The 18,230-nt window shown below is 38.5% G+C and overlaps 1 protein-coding gene across 7 annotated transcripts in view; it reads left to right on the top strand.

The window, feature by feature from the left end:
* Window positions 1–17,526, top strand: part of ARFIP1 (ARF interacting protein 1) — a 123,737-nt gene extending 106,211 nt beyond the window's left edge. For all 7 annotated transcript variants that reach the window (XM_082638138.1, XM_082638136.1, XM_082638139.1 and 4 more), the window contains one exon: window positions 15,657–17,526. In XM_082638138.1, the coding sequence (XP_082494264.1) occupies window positions 15,657–15,812 (156 nt within the window). In that variant the 3' untranslated portion in view covers window positions 15,813–17,526. The remainder of the gene's footprint in view (window positions 1–15,656) is intronic.
* Window positions 17,527–18,230: the final 704 nt, after the last annotated feature.

Here is an 18,230-nt window from a genome sequence, read left to right as displayed (position 1 = left end):
ACATGGACCAGTCTTGGAATAAACATTCCTAAGTTCCCCAAATCCAGCCTATCTGCTTCCTACCTGTCTAAAACTTAGGTGAGTTACTTAACTTTCTGAGTCTGTATTTTTTTTTTTTTAATGATAACATGGAGAGAACAGAAGATATAAGATGTAAGGGTGACATATTACCTGTCACACAGAAAGTGCTTCACAAAAGTTAGTGTCACCCACCATATCAAAGAATAGTCTACCAAAAATGCTTGGCTGTTTCTGTGATACTGTATGCTTATCACTTCTCATGATTTCATAGCATAAATATAGAAGTAAATTGAAAAAGTGTAATGACCCTAAAATATTTCCTCCAACATTTTGGCTTTTACCCTTCTCCTAAAAGCAGGATTTGACCTTTTTCCCCCCACCTTATGTTCTTCATCTCTCTCCTCAAGCCAGTTCTACTTGAGAAACCAGAATCTTTCCCAGACTGATCTTTTTTCTTTTTTTAAATTTATTTTATTTACTTTTATTTTTGGCTGTGTTGGGTCTTCGTTGCTGTGTGTGGTCTTTCTCTAGTTGCGCCGAGCGGGGGCTACTCTTCGTTGCAGTGCACGGGCTTCTCATTGCAGTGGCTTCTCTTGTTGCGGAGCATGGGCTCAAGGCGCACAGGCTTCAGTAGTTGTGGGTCACGGGCTCTAGAGCGCAGGCTCAGTATTTGTGGCGCACGGGCTTAGCTGCTCCACAGCATGTGGGATCTTCCCGGACCAGGGCTCGAACCCATGTCCCCTGCATTGGCAGGCGGATTCTTAACCACTGCGCCACCAGGGAAGCCCTCCCAGGCTGATCTTTATAAAAAAGCCAGATAGCCTAGTAAAGTGAACCTGATAGACAAGCCAAATACTTAAACTAATACTTTTAAGTCTTGTTACAACTGCGTATTATATATCGTGACAACAGCACCGTATCATTACCAGGGTTACAAAAGTTATCTTTAAAATTGCGTTGCAGCTGCTTTTCTAATGTTTCTTAATTTTTCCTCTATTGGTAAGGATTTGTATTTACTTAATAACCAAAGCATTCTGAAGATTCTTTGTAGCCTATCAGTCAAAGCTGCATTGAATACATTATATGAGTACAGACCCTAGTGCAACTTAAAATCAGTCAAACATAAATGGAGATTGGACTTCCCTGGTGGTCCAGTGGTTGAGACGCCGTGCTTCCAGTGCAGGGGGTGTGGGTTTGAGCCCTGGGCAGGGAAGTTCTGCATGCTGCATGGCATGGCCGAACGTAATAATAATAATAATTAGAGTAAAAAAATAGAAAAAAACAATTTTTAAGAGAAAAAAATAAGTAGAAAAGCAAACTATTCTAAGTTTTTAATTCATTTAATTTAGAAAGTATACTCCTGTTGAGAACTGATTTATTCATTTATTTTAATTGACCTTCATTTTTGAGTTAGTAATGGTTTGATTAGATAAAAGAGTCAACTTACCATTGTTATTTAAATTTGCATCTGATTTTGAAGACTACTACCAGAACTAAAACTCATACTAGGATAACACTTACATAATCAGTGCTAATAGAAAGATGAGATAAGTTGTCTGTTTTGGTATGAAACAGCTTCTGAGATTAAAGTGACAATGAAATTTTATATTTTATTTCCATAATTATAATTGAAAAGCTGTGACTCCCCAGAGGCTCTCTTTATTCCAGGAACTTCTCTGAAGTGCAGATACTTTAAAAGGCTTTTACACATCAACCTTCTCACAGTTACCAAGAGAATGTTTTTGTGAAAATGGGTATTGTATTATTTTGTTGTGAAAACTAGAATTCAGTCCTAAAAAGCATCCTCTTTCCTTTATTTCCCATGGATTAAGTTTCACTGGGTAGTGGGGGACCATTTTAAATACAGCTAATGGCCCCGTTTTGAGGCTTGGGTGGTGGGCTCCCAAGCTTCCCTCAGCTACAAGAAGAAGTGTGTCTCTGTGTTAGGTTTGTCGACTGTCAGGGGGTGGGAACTCTGACTTGTGTTGACAGCAGTGGGGTTAGCTAAAAGTTGTCTGATGCCCTTCCCACTTTCTTTCTGACTCTCTAACTTTCTAGGCCATTGTAACCGCTCTCTGCAGTTCAGTACGTGAATCAAATCCTGTGCTCTTTTACTGTCTTCTCCAATTCTTTTTGTTTTTTAATATTTATTTTATTTATTTATTGGTTGCATCAGGTCTTAGTTGTGGCACGTGGACTCCTTAGTTGCAGCTCATGGGCTCCTTAGTTGTGGCATACGAACTCCTAGTTGCAGCATGCATGTGGGATCTAGTTTCCTGACCAGGGATTGAACCCGGGCCCCCTGCACTGGGAGTGTGGAGTCTTAACCTCTGCACCACCAGGGAGGTCCTTGTCGTCTTCAAGTTCTAAAACACTGGGATTTAAAATTCAAGTCAAAAATTTTTTGTGGTCTGAAAAGGAGTAATTAGTTAGAACCTATTTCTAAAAATTATTAGAATTTCATATGAAAAATACAGAAGCCCTTTAGTTGCTCTGTTGCTCCAGGAGCCAAGGGTCATCTGAAATTGGAAAACAAGGAAAGCCAAATAATACTAGTAGGTGGAAAATTACTCTGTGACTCAAGTAGGTTACTACCATGAAATCCTTAAAAAATAACTCAATAACAGGGAAGAGTGTTTATAAACTGGTACATAAACTTCCAGCTAAATTTAATACATCTCTAATAGAAGTGCCAGTTTCTGTCCTTAAAAATAAATAGAAATAATGTTTTTCTACTGAAAGAAAGCCTTTCAGCAGAACGGCTTTTTCAGAGCCATTTGAGTTTCCAAATATATGTGTACCTCTATTTAGAAAGCAGTTTTCTCAGAAAGTTTTAGTAGAAAGGAACCATAAAAATGATCTTACTCTCAGTTTCTTCATTATGCAAATGAAGAGAGTTCATATGGTTAACTTGAGGCAGAAATGGGAGTTGAGCCCAATTTTCCTGAATCTTTCATTCTCCTTCAACTATATCAGCCTCCTTCTGCAGTTAACAAGAGTCTCTACAGGCAAAGAAAAAGATTATCTACTTAATGGACATAGAAAATAGAAAGTTAATAAATGGTTTATTTGTGGTAGATTTGCTTTGTTCCTAATCAGGGAAATGTCATTTTAGAGAAGGAAATTTTACTTACGGGTGCTTTCCAAAGAATCAAAATGCATCACATATCAGTTTGTAAGGATTGTAACATCATATTTTAGGGCCAGATAGGAGTTTTCCTTGAATTCTCTGAAGTGTATTACTTTTAGAATCTACAAGCAAAGGTGAAAGTCTCGATTATAAACAGAACTGACTTATGGCTTTAGGGAGAATTAGAAACTAGGAAGATTATTTGAAACTTTCTAATTTAGTTTCATTTTTAAATCTATCTACTCATTTATAGTCTTTATTTTTTATACTACATTTGAAACAAGTCATGAAGCTTCATTATTTTCCTTTTTTTTTTCTTTTTAAAAAAGTATTTGGTATATACACAAAACAATATATGTAATGCATTCCTCTCATGTCAGTACCTAGTTGTGGAATAGCTGGGTTGTATGTATACAAACACACGGGAATAGTAGGTACATGTTTAACTTTTTAAGAAACTGGCAAACTTTTCCAAAATTGTTGTACCATTTAACATTTCCACCAATAGTATATGAGAGACCAATTTGCTCCACATCCTCACCAATAAGGTATGGTTAACCTTTCATTTTAGCCATTGGTGGATGTGTAGTAGACCTCATTGTGGTTTAAATTGGAATTTCCCTAATAAATAAAGATGTTGGTCATTTCATGTGCTTATTTGCCATCTGTATATTTTCTTTGGTGAAATGCCTGTTCAGATTTTTTCCCCATTTTTTCATTGGGTTTGTCATTTCCTTATTCATTTGTAAGAATTTTTTGTATATTCTAGCATCAGGTTCTTTGCCAGATATGTGTTGCACATATTTTCTCCCAATAGGAGAAACTAGATAACATGCCGTGGGACCAAACACAGCCTATATGTATATATATAATTTTTTACAAAGGAAAAAACAATAGGGATGATGAGCAAAACTCAGAATAGGCAGGAAACTTGCACAAGCCTCTTAGATAGCCTCAGACAGCAGAAGCAAGAAGAACTACAATCCTGCAGCCTGTGGAACAAAAACCACATTCACAGAAAGATAGGAAAGATGAAAAGGCAGAGGGCTATATACCAGATGAAGGAACAAGATAAAACCCCAGAAAAACAACTAAATGAAGTGGAGATAGGCAAACTTCCAGAAAAAGAATTCAGAATAATGATAGTGAAGATGATCCAGGACCTCGGAAAAAGAATGGAGGCAAAGATCGAGGAGCTGCAAGAAATGTTTAACAAAGACCTAGAAGAATTAAAGAACAAACAAACAGAGATGAACAATACAATAACTGAAATGAAAAATACACTAGAAGGAATCAGTAGCAGAATAACTGAGGCAGAAGAACGGATAAGTGACCTGGAAGACAGAATGGTGGAATTCACTGCTGTGGAAAAGAATAAAGAAAAAAGAATGAAAAGAAATGAAGACAGCCTAAGAGACCTCTGGGACATTAAACGCAACAACATTCGCATTATAGGGGTCCCAGAAGGAGAAGAGAGAGAGAAAGGACCCGAGAAGATCTTTGAAGAGATTATAGTCGAAAACTTCCCTAACATGGGAAAGGAAATAGCCACCCAAGTCCAGGAAGCGTGGCGAGTCCCATACAGGATAAACCCAAGGAGAAACATGCCGAGACACATAGGAATCAAATTGGCAAAAATTAAAGACAAGGAAAAATTATTGAAAGTAGCAAGGGAAAAACAACAAATAACATACAAGGGAACTCCCATAAGGTTAACAGCTGATTTCTCAGCAGAAATTCTACAAGCCAGAAGGGAGTGGCATGATATACTTAAAGTGATGAAAGGGAAGAACCTACAACCAAGATTACTCTACCCGGCAAGGATCTCATTCAGATTTGATGGAGAAATCAAAAGCTTTACAGACAAGTGAAAGCTAAGAGAAATCAGCACCACCAAACCAGCTCTACAACAAATGCTAAAGTAACTTCTCTAAGTGGGAAGCACAAGAGAAGAAAAGGACCTACAAAAACAAACTCAAAACAATTAAGAAAATGGTAATAGGAGCATACATATTGATAATTACATTAAATATGAATGGATTAAATGCTCCAACCAAATGACACAGGATAGCTGAATGGATACAAAAAGAAGACCCATGGGGCTTCCCTGGTGGCGCAGTGGTTGAGAGTCCGCCTGCCGATGCAGGGGACACGGGTTCGTGCCCCGATCCCGGAAGATCCCACATGCCGCGGAGCGGCTGGGCCCGCGAGCCATGGCCGCGGAGCCTGTGTGTCCGGAGCCTGTGCTCCGCAACGGGAGAGGCCACAGCAGTGAGAGGCCCGCGTACAGCAAAAAAAAAAAAAAAGAAGACCCATATATATGCTGTCTACTAGAGACCCACTTCAGATCTAGGGACACATACAGACTGAAAGTGAGGGGATGGAAAAAGATATTCCATGCAAATGGAAATCAAAAGAAAGCTGGAGTAGCAAACTCATATCAGATAAAATAGACTTTAAAATAAAGAATGTTACAAGAGACAAGGAAGGACACTACATAATGATCAAGGGATCAATCCAAGAAGAAGATACAACAATTATAAATATATATGCACCCAACATAGGAGCACCTCAATACATAAGGCAACTGCTAACTGCTATAAAAGAGGAAATCGACAGCAACACAATAATAGTGGGGGACTTGAACATCTCACTTACACCAATGGACAGATCACCCAAAATGAAAATTAATAATGAAACACAAGCTTGAAATGACACAATAGATCAGATTTAATTGATATTTATAGGACATTCCATCCAAACACAGCAGATTACACTTTCTTCTCAAGTGCACATGGAACATTCTCCAGGATAGATCACATTTTGGGTCAAAAATCAAGCCTCAGTAAATTTAAGAAAATTGAAATCATATCAAGCATCTTTTTGACCACAACACTATAAGATTAGAAATCAATTACAACGAAAAAACGTAGAAACACAAACACATGGAGACTAAACAATACATTACTAAATAACCAAGAGATCACTGAAGAAATCAAAGAGGAAATCAAAAAATACCTAGAGACAAATGACGACGAAAACACAATGACCCAAAACCTATGGGATGCAGCAAAACCAGTTCTAAGAGGGAAATTTATAGCAATACAAGCCTACCTCAAGAAACAAGAAAAATCTCAAACAATTTAACCTTACACTTAAAGGGACTAGAGAAAGAAGAAAAAACAAAACTCAAAGTTAGCAGAAGAAATCATAAAGATCAGATGCAGAAATAAATGAAAGAGAAACAAAGAAAACAATAGCAAAGATGAATAAAACTAAAAGCTGGTTCTTTGAGAAAATAAACAAAATTGATAAACCATTAGCCAGACTCAGCAAGAAAAAGAGGGAGAGGACTCAATAGAATTAGAAATGAAAAAGGAAAAGTTGCAACAGACACTGCAGAAATACAAATCATCCTGAGAGACTACTACAAGCAACTCTATGCCAATAAAATGGACAACCTGGAAGAAATGGACAAATGCTTAGAAAGGTATAACCTTCCCAGACTGAACCAGGAAGAAATAGAAAATATGAACAGACCCATCACAGGTAATGAAATTGAAAGTGTGATGAAAAATCCTCCAACAAACAAAAGTCCAGGACCAGATGGCTTCACAGGTGAATTCTATCAAACATTTAGAGAAAAGCTAACACCCATCCTTCTCAAACTCTTCCAAAAAATTGCAGAGGAACGAACACTCCCAAACTCATTCTATGAGGCCACCATCACCCTGATACCTAAACCAGACAAAGATACTACAACAAAAGGAAATTACAGACCAATTTCACTGATGAATATAGATGCAAAAATCCTCAACAAAATACTAGCAAACAGAATCCAACAACACATTAAAAGGATCATACACCATGATCAAGTGGGATTTATCCCAGGGATGCAAGGCTTCTTCAATATATGCAAATCAATCAATGTGATACACCATATTAACAAATTGAAGAATAAAAACTATATGATCATCTCAAAAGATGCAGAAAAAGCTGTTGACAAAATTTAGCACCCATTTATGATAAAAACTCTCCAGAAAGTGGGCACAGAGGGAACCTACCTCAACATAATAAAGGCCATATATGACAAACCCAGAGCAAACATCATTCTCAATGGTGAAAAACTGAAAGCATTTCCTCTAAGATCAGGAACAAGATGACGATGTCCACTCTCGCCACTATTATTCAACATAGTTTTAGATGTCCTAGCCATGGCAATCAGAGAAGAGAAAGAAATAAAAGGAATACAAATTGGAAAAGAAGTAGTAAAACTGTCACTGTTTGCAGATGACATGATACTATACATAGAGAATCCTAAAGATGCCACCAGAAAACCACTAGAGCTAATCAATGAATTTGGTAAAGTTTCAGGAAACCAAATTAATATGCACAGAAATCTCTTGCCTTCCTATCACTAATAATGAAAAATCTGAAAGAGAAATTAAGGAAGTACTCCCATTTACCATTGCAACAAAAAGAATAAAATACCCAGGAATAAACCTACCTAGGGAGACAAAATACCTGCATGTAGAAAACTATAAGACACTAGTGAAAGAAATTAAAGATGATACAAACAGATGGAGAGATATACCATGTTCTTGGATTGGAAGAATCAATATTGTGAAAATGACTATACTACCCAAAGCAATCTACAGATTCAATGCAATCCCTATCAAATTACCAATGGCATTTTTTACAGAACTAGAACAAAAAATCTTAAAATTTGTATGGAGACACAAAAGACCCCGAATAGCCAAAGCAGTCTTGAGGGAAAAAGACGGAGCTGGAGGAATCAGACTCCCTGACGTCGGACTATACTACAAAGCTACAGTAATCAAGACAATATGGTACTGGCACAAAAACAGAAATATAGATCAATGGAACCAGATAGAAAGCCCAGAGAGAAACCCACACAACTATGGTCAACTAATCTATGACAAAGGAGGCAAGGATAAACAATGGAGAAAAGACAGTCTCTTCAATAAGTGGTGCTGGGAAAACTGGACAGCTACACGTAAAAGAATGAAATTAGAACACTCCCTAACACCATACACACAAATAAACTCAAAATGCATTAAAGACCTAAATGTAAGGCCAGACACTGTAAAACTCTTAGAGGAAAACAAAGGATGAACACTCTTTGACATAAATCACAGCAAGATCTTTTTTGATCCACCTCCCAGAGTAATGGAAGTAAAAACAAAAATAAACAAATGGGACCTAATGGAACTTAAAACGTTTTGCAAAGCAAAGGAAACTACAAACAAGACAAAGCGACAACCCTCAGAATGGGAGAAAATATTTGCAAACGAATCAACAGACAAATGATTAATTTCCAAAATATATAAACAGCTCATGCAGCTCAATATTTAAAAGGCAAACAACCCAATCCAAAAATGGGCAGCAGACCTAAATAGACATTTCTCCAAAGAAGACATACAGATGGCCAAGAAGCACATGAAAAGCTGCTCAACATCACTAATTATTAGAGAAATGCAAATCAAAACTACAATGAGGTATCATCTCACACCAGTTCTAATGGGCATCATCAGAAAATCTGCAAACAACAAATGCTGGAGAGGGTGTGGAGAAAAGGGAACCCTCTTGCACTGTTGGTGGGAATGTAAATTGACACAGCCACTACTGGGCATATACCCTCTGAAAACCATAATTCAAAAAGACACATGCATCCCAATGTTCATTGCAGCACTATTTACAATAGCCAGGTCATGGAAGCAACCTAAATGCCCATCGACAGATGAATGGATGAAGAAGATATGGTACATATATGCAATGGAATATTACTCAGCCATAAAAAGGAACGAAATTGGGTCATTTGTAGAGATGTGGATGGATCTAGAGTCTGTCATACAGAGTGAAGTAAGTCAGAAAGAGAAAAACAAATATCGTATATTAACACATATATGTGGAACCTAAAAAAAATAGTACAGATGAACTGGTTTGCAGGGCAGAAATAGAGACACAGATGTAGGGAACAAATGTATGGACACCAAGGGGGGATAGTGGCAGGGGGATGGTGGTGGTGGGATGAATTGGGAGATTGGGATTGATGTGTATACACTAATATGTATAAAATGGATAGCTAATAAGAACCTGCTGTATAAAAAAATAAATTCAAAAAAAGAAAACTCAGAATAGGGGTTATGTAGGGAGCAGGCTGGTTATCTATTTTATATATAAAGATATATTCAGAGAAAAAAAATACCACACCTAAAATGTTACTTACATTCATTCACTCAATAAATATTACCATGGATCTGGTGTTGGGCATTACTCTAGGGGCTGGAATGCCTTTATATATAGAGAGAGAAAGAGAAATAGATACAGATATAGATATATCAATATATGTATATAAAGAGACATATATATCATTATATCTGTATCTTAATTTACTGTTCCATAGGATATATTCATCTTTCATTTTACTAGTTAATGCCAAACTTTTCAAAAGTTTTACAAATTTATACACTGATCAGCAGTGTATAAGAGCTCTTATTAAGTCTCTCTAATGTAGAGGGTAAAAAATACCATCCCACATCAGTCTAAATTTGCATTTTCCTGTTTTCTAATGAGACTGGAAGTCCTTTCAGATTTAATTGGCCACTCCTGTTTCCTCTGCTGTAAAATGGCATTCATGTTATTTGCTCTTTTTAATTGGGTTCTCAGTGTATAGGAGGTCTTCACATTTTCTAGATGTGTACCCTTCGTCAGCCCCTGTAATGCAGATCCCTCTCCCCAGTTTGTAACTTGTCTTTTCAATCTTTGAGTGAATAGAAATTCTAAAATTCAGAGTCATTGAATTTATCGATCTTTTCGTCATAATCTATGACTTTTTATCTTGAAGAAGTTATTTCATACCTAAGGTCACCTGGAAACTTTTCCACCCTTCTGTCAAAACGCACTGCCCTCAGAGCTCTCCTTTGACCAGTCTTTGACAGTCTGTTCTCCAGAAGAGACCTGAAACTCATTCACACTGGCAGAGGTTACTGAGAACAGGTCAGTTTTAGAAAACATTTTTATGTGAATAGGAATCAGATGCGAACTAGCCTGTAATAATTTACTTTACTTCTTTTTTCTAGCTGTAATTTTCATTGACTCTAGTGACTACAGGAAAGAGATTTGGTCCTGAAATCAAACTCCATTCATGTAAGGTGAACACTGGTTATAACTTTAATTAGCATAATTTGACCTTTTCTTAGTAGACACTTAACACAAATCAGTTTATCATTTTAAAGCTTGTTTTAAAAGTGATTGCAATGCAAAACTTTTCTGTCTAGACATAGAGAAAGAAGTCAATATGAATTAGTGGAAGTCTGTATTAAGAATGGTTGAACAAATTTTTAGTGTAATACTGTTAACTTGAATGGTGCTAACCAGTGAATAATTTGGCAGAAATTAGGTGCCTTCTTGTTGCTTGAAAAATGTGTTCATTTTAGAAGCACAGAATCATGGGGTTGTAAAGGGACCCTTAAAGGTTCTTCTGAGGTGATCCATTAGGCAGAGGAATTCCTTCTGCAGCATCTCTGCCCTTGGATTGAAGGCCTTGTCAAGGCAGGCAGTGTTGATAAACCGTGTTCATGCACTCTTGTCAACAAAATTTATTGGCTTAGCACACACCTTTTTTTCAGTGTGCGAAGGTAGACTTCACATCAGCTTCTATCTTTGAAAAGGAAAAAACTCTATGTTTCTTGTTTCACTCACAGCACTTCTCTGACATCAGATGTGTGTGGGGTTTTTCCCCCACACAGACCAAGTCTCTGATCTTCTGGACACTAGCTGGGTGTCCTACAATTCAGTTCACTTCTGACACTGTGGACCCCCCTCACCACCACCTTTAGACACCATTCGAAAGTCCAGGTCATCACCTGTGCTTCTGACCAACCAGCTTTAAGTCGAAGGTTCCCACAACCCCCTTCTCAGCTTCAGTCATTTCCTAGAGCAGCTCACAGAGCTCAGGAAACAGTTTACTTATTAAATTACCAGTTCATTACAAAAAATATTAAAGGATACAGATGCAGAGGTCCATAGGGCAAGGTCTGGAAGGGTCCTCAGCACAAGAGCTTCTGTCCGCATTGGGCTTGGGGTGCACCACCCTCCTGGCTTGTGGATGGGTCAGCCAACCCAGAAGCTGTCCAAACCCCCCACTGTAGGGATTTTTACGGAGGCTTCATTGCATAGGCACAGCTGATTAAATCGTTGTCCTGAGGTTGGTGGGGTGAGGGTGAAAATTCCCACTCTCTAATCACAATTTAGTTCCCCTGGCAACCAGCCCCAAGCTGTGGTTATCTAGGGGCTTTCCAAAAATCTCCTCATTAACATAAAGGCAGGTGCCGTTGAAAAGGGCTTGTTGTGAATAACAGAAGACACTATTCACCTTTAATAGCTCTGGGGCTATTTCAGGAACAGAACCAGAGACCAAATATTACAACAGAAGATGCTTCCTAGGCTCTTATCACTTAGGAAAGTAACAAGGGTTTTAGGAGCTCTGTGCCTGGAATGGGATGAAGAGCAAATATTTACTTCTCATTATAAATCACAGGATCACAATCTTACTTCTTATAAGTTCCAAATCAGGGGGTTCTAAATAAATGAAACTTTATTTTACTAAAAAAAGTCAGTGTTGTTTGAAGGTTTAAGCATCACCTAGGTAAACTTAAATTCCGCCGAAATCGAATGAGTACTGATCCTGTGTCAGACACTGTGCTAGGTAGCGTCTCATTTCATTTAACCCTTACAACGGCACTACGAATGCGGTTTGGTAACGGCATCCCTGGTAAACGGATAAAGACCTGGGCCAGTGAGGTTCGAAGTAACCCGTGCCTGGTGTCACAGAGGAAACTGGGAAGTGGTACAGCTGGGGCTGGCACGCGTGCCTCCTGATTCCAGAGCTCTTTCTGGTCATTTCTATAAAAGAACAGTACTAGTAATGGGGGTATTTTACTAATGACCTAGGTGAATAACAAATAAAAATTTGGGGAGGCTGTGACCAGTATCAACTATGCCTAATGCACCTCTTCCCAGAGAATTGGAAGTAAAAGTTCTCAACGTTACTGTATGTACTCTTCAACTGCACTTAGGTCTTGGGCCTGGTTAATAGCAGTTTTGCGTCGCTTGTTTGTTTGAGTCTCTGTTCCCTAGCTGCTTTCTCAATTAATTTCTCTCCTGTATCACAGCCATGTTTTAGCCTTTCTTCATTCTAGGCCTGTCCTCCTCTCTCTGATTTTCCTCCTTTTCATTGTTTTCTAGACCCTCATTCATTCCTAGGAAAGCACATTCTTAACCTTTTCCTTTTTTTTTTTAAATAAATTTATTTATTTACTTATTTATTTTTGGCTGCATTTGGGTCTTCATTGCTGCACGCAGGCTTTCTCTAGTTGCAGCAAGCCGGGGCTACTCTTCGTTGCGGTGCGCAGGCTTCTCACTGTGGTGGCTTCTCTTGTTGTGGAGCACTGGCTCTAGGTGGGCGGGCTCAGTAGTTGTGTCTCACGGGCTCTAGAGCGCAGGCTCAGTAGTTGTGGCGCACAGGCTTAGTTGCTCCGCGGCATGTGGTATCTTCCCACACCAGGGATTGAACCTATGTCCCCTGCATTAGCAGGCGGATTCTTAACCCCTGCGCCACCAGGGAGGTCCCTTTATTTTATTTTATTTTATGTAATAAACATTTATTTTTTTATATATTTATTTAGTTGCAGCATGTGTGCTCCTTAGTTGTGGCTCACCAGCTCCTTAGTTGTGGCATGTGAACTCTTAGTTGTGGCATGCATGTGGGATCTAGTTTCCTGACCAGGGGTCAAACCCGGGCCCCCTGCATTGGGAACACGGAGTCTTAACCACTGTGCCACCAGGGAAGTCCCTTTAACCTTTTTCAGGGATGCACCTCTTTTGCTGCATAATGAAACACCCACTACTTTGTGGCCTGTTACACCAGTGATTTATTATTTCCCACCATTGCCTAGGTATGGGATAGGTGGATTCTTCCTGTTTCACTTTCAACTACAGTGCCTTCTGGGCACTGGGAGCAGCTGGAATGACTGGGCCTCTGTCCCCGTGGGCTTTCATCCCAAAGGGAGGCTACACAGGGCTTCCTCACAACGTGGCGACACCAGTCCCAGAGCGCCAGCCCTTGCTTATCAGGCCTCATTTTCTAAAGTTACAGGCCAAGCTTATTTTCATTGTAGAAGCCTCCCCAAGAGTGTGGATTGAGAGGGGTGGTTGGGGCCATTATTGTAACAGTCATTATAATAATATACTTTGCTCACCTCCTAATTGCCTTCTAGAAACCTGCTTTTCCTATCATTATCCTGTTCCCTTAATAATTGCCCCTGGGTGGAGGTTCATCATCCTTTGAAATATCCCCCCCCTTATCTCAGCCCCAGAGGGCAGGGGAGTTAGAGTTCTCCCACCCCGATGTTCTCTTTCAACCTTTCTTGAAGAAACCCTCTTCTCCCGACAAGTGCCTTTTTTATTTTTTTTAAGTTAACAAGATGTATTTTTACTACCCATGTATCATATGAACCATCATTTTTACTGCACTCTGCCTTGGCCTTGTATCCTCGTGTCCCTAGTACTGTGCCTGGTGCATAGTGTTATGCATCAGGTTTTGTGGTCATCCTTGTACCTGGTACCAAAGGTTTTCATTTAGGAAGGTTACAGGCCTTAAATTTCTGACCAGGTGAATTCAAGGTATTTTTTTTAGTTTGTACAGGCATTTTTAGTCTCTGGCCCTTTTAAACTATCTCCCTGCCAGAAACTTTCTTATCTTTGTCAGAGAAAGAGGAAAAAAATCTGTTTTATTTTTTAAACAGCTTTAGTTGAATCAGCAGCTCCAAATGCCCTAAATGTTAACCCAGCTTCTTCGCAAGGCTTGAGATACTCATTCCCTGGGGTCAGTACTTATTTGGTTTCCTGCCTACCTCCTCCTTTTTCCACCCCAAGACTGTAAGCTCGTGAGGGAAGGAATTTCCTTCTGTATCTCCTAGAACAGTGCCTGGCACTTAGAAGGTACTTAAGGTCTGTTGAATGAACAAATGAATGGAATAAAAAGTTATCTAAGATACTTTAAGTAAACATCTGTTACTGAAAGTGTGCATGGTGCAATCCGTTTATGTTTTTAAATATTGTATATAAGCCTAGAAAATTTCTCAAAGGATACACAATAAAATGTTAACAGTGCTTCTCTCAGGCGAGGAGGAGAGAATAAATGCAGCGTGGATCAGGAGATTTTACTTTATAATCTTGAGCATATGCCATTTTTATAACATTTTAATTTTTAAAATAAAGGCTTTACAAATCAGAGATATCTACTATAAATATATTAGTGTGATTTCCTTTATAGAGGTACATGGACGAAGAAGTGGCTAGAGAGACTGTGCATGTGTGTGTTAATAGTGAATACAGGTGTCATGTCATATATGTTAACAGTGAACACAGGTGTCACATCGTATATGTTATAATCCTAGTTTTTCACTTAGCATCATATATCAGATGTTTTTACATTATTAAAAATGATTAAAGCTCAGTTTTAATGAATATTGCATTGGGTGGGTAAATTAGAGTGTATTTTATACTTTACTGTTGAACAATTTGCAGTTATAAATAAGACCTCAGGAAACACTTCATTCATAAACTCTTTTTGATGCTTTGCTGATTTCTTTAAAAGAGTCATAGAGATAGTGTTACCTGATTAAAACATACTCTTGGGCTTCCCTGGTGGCGCAGTGGTTGAGAGTCCGCCTGCCGATGCAGGGGACACAGGTTCATGCCCCGGTCCAGGAGGATCCCACATGCTGCGGAGCGGCTGGGCCCGTGAGCCATGGCCGCTGAGCCTGCACATCCAGAGCCTGTGCTCCACAACGGGAGAGGCCACCACAGTGAGAGGCCCATGTACCGCAATCAATCAATCAATCAATCAATCAATCAATAAACTCTTGATATCATTAGAAGTAATAAGCAATTGAAAGTAACTGAGAGGCCTATGAACTTTAATTGGCTTTCTGGGCAACTCTTGGCCATCCTTCTTCAATCTTTGCAGAGAAGTGTGGTATTTAAAAGTATCCAGCCTACTCAGTTTTACGTAAAGTGTGGCCTTAATGATGTCCATACTTGGTATAGAGCATGTATCATATAGTAATTATTTATGTATAATTTAGCCTCTTCAAAATTTGATTTTGAATATACTTAGTTTGAAGGGGGATCTAATGATTTATTTAATTAAAGTAAGCTCAATAATGTTTGAAAATGGTTAAGAGAGTACATATTTAGCATCTTAAACTGATCTGTTCCCTTCAGGGAAGTTAAGAACCTTCATCGAAGGTTCAGTGACTTTACAAAGCAATGTACAGTCGGTGTGTGAGAAATACTTTGTCAAAACAACTTTTCTGGAGGAGAGATATGCTCTTTCATTACGACATGTAATAAGTCACCTTATATTTCATTGTCATTGGTGTTAATGCTCGGTCTTGTGATTCTGCCCTGTTCACAGGTTAAAGTGTTACACAATCAGCTGGTCCTTTTCCACAATGCCATTGCCGCTTACTTTGCTGGGAATCAGAAGCAGCTTGAACAGACACTTAAACAGTTCCATATCAAATTGAAAAATCCTGGAGTGGACACCCCGTCTTGGCTTGAAGAACAGTAAAATCGCACCTGGAAAAAAAGAGAAAGTCACATTGTTATATTTCTAAACAAACGTAATAAGAGTTAAGCAGAGTTGGGGGAAGAGGGAAAGGGTGACAACGATTGTAGTGATTCTTGCGCAAACAGCTTTAATTTTTCCCTTTTTTCATACTTTAACAATTGAACTGTTAAATTTTATGGGAAGGTGGGTGGTTTTAATGTGAACATAATTTCTATAATCTAAACACAATAATTTTCCTTTTTGAGAAATCCTTTTGTATTGTGAGGGTTGATGGCTATTTCTGTAGTTTGAAAACACTTAATATAGATTTGCACTGACAATAAAAATTCAAGGTTTTGGGTCCTGCAAATGAGGACCAGTTGTACCTTTTCCGAAGGGAGGTTTACATGATTTGTATCAACATCAGATATTTTATATATGAAGATATTAAATATCTTTAAGAGATTCGTTTTCATGTATTGTCTTAAAGAAAAAAGAAACTATTTTGCAGAGTAAAATTATATGGTGTTCCTGCAGCATCCACAGAGAGGTGGCAGCTCTAGTGAATGGCTGATTGGCTTGTGGAGTTGTGGCAGATGCCTTTTTAGAAATGAATCTGTACCATTATAATTTTGTTTAAGACTTTTTCTTAAAGACGCAGGAATCACACTGTCATTTCTGTGAGGCTTTTGAACTTACGAATTTGCGTCACCCAAAGTCATGGAGCCTTTATGTTAGCCATTTCTTTCATTCATAATGAAACCTGCTTAAGAGAATTTTTTTGACAGGTAGACTTGGGAATAGAAATTCTCCATGGTTTCTAGAGTAGAACTCTGTGCTTGGAAAGCTAGTTTTTGGGTAAGTTCCACTTTGACAGAAGTGAATTCCTAGACAGCTTTCATTGACTTCTATGTGTAACAATACCGGTTAAGCCTTAAATCACAGATATGTGCCTTCTCAGATACAGTAATTCTCATTCAACCAATGTACATAAATCCATAAAGAAGCCCCTTTCAAATAATGTTTGATGTGTCTGTTACTTCCTTGCAAAGGAGCACTGTGTATAAATGTTGAGTTTCCTTGTGTTTGTTAAGCCACATTTAAGGTTTATGGAGAAGTCAACTCTAGAATTTGCTGTTTGGTTTTTCTTCATTCCTTTTGCAGAATGGGAAGACAGAGGACTTCTTTTCATTTGATTAAAGGAAAGGTGATGTGGGTCCGTGTGGTGGTAGCCAGAAGAAGGGGGCTGGAAGGGCCAGTGCTGTTTCGGTTGCTCAGTGCCTTTGGTTTTGTGTTACGTGGTCGGTCTGTCTGCTGTGTGGTGTTATCAGTAATGTAATCCTTTTAAAATATAAGTTCTCTTGATTTTTGACATAGACATAAATTAATATTTTGAGAGGTATCTCTTCTCCTGTTCATTTCTTTTGTGTTGAAGTGAAGTACTTAAAATTACTGTTATACATAAACTTTGTGGACTGTAAGATTTGTTATATATGTTCAAATGCCATTTAGCTGGCTTTTTAATTAATATGCCTGTTTTCAGTGCTTAACACAATGTAATGTGACTATAAATCATAAACCTATTTTAAATCATTCCCTCCTGTATATTTGTACTCTGAGAGAGCCTTATTTTATTCTTCCAGCAGAATTACTACTTGTGATAGTTCATTTACATTCCCCAGAATGTGCCTCTGGTGTGAATTTTGTATTCTTATTAAAAGTGTTTGCTTCAGTACCTCATTCCTCTGACTCTTCATAATTTAAAATAAGAAGCAACTATTTGGAAAAATGAGGACATGTGATTTGTCTTTAAAAACAGTGACAAAGGGCTTCCCTGGTGGTGCAGTGGTTGAGAGTCCGCCTGCCGATGCAGGGGACACGGGTCCGTGCCCCGATCCCGGAAGATCCCACATGCCGCGGAGCGGCTGGGCCCGTGAGCCATGGCCGCTGAGCCTGCGCGTCCGGAGCCTGTGCTCTGCAACGGGAGAGGCCACAACAGTGAGAGGCCCGCGTACCACAAAAAACAGTGACAAAAACTGGTGCTTCTGTCACTTAAAATTGTTTTATTTCAGTAAGTTACTCTTTTCCCTCAATTGGAATCTCTTGGGAGCAGCAGAACATGTCCACTCTTACACACTTCAATAACAGTTGTAGCTAAGGAACTCAGTTGTTTCATGGATTGATGATTTTTCAGAATAAACTAAAATTATCAGTGATTTTGAGTAGTGGGTACATGTGCAAAAGAAATAAGTAAATTAACATATTAGCCAGTGGTATATTTTCTTTGTTAGGAAAGTAACTCATATTCCTTGTAGAAAAGAATTTGAAGATAACCTCAAAAATTGAGGATAAAATAAATAACTTCCCAAATCAATAAGTACTGCATGGGACCCCCTAAATCCCCCTGAAATTAGATACTTTAGTTACCAGTTATTTCTA

This window comes from Mesoplodon mirus, assembly GCF_964341445.2.
Source record: "Mesoplodon mirus genome assembly, chromosome: 2".
NCBI lineage: Eukaryota > Metazoa > Chordata > Mammalia > Artiodactyla > Ziphiidae > Mesoplodon > Mesoplodon mirus.
The sequence above is the reverse complement of the archived record's forward strand: the minus strand, read 5'-3'. Positions and strand labels throughout refer to the sequence as shown.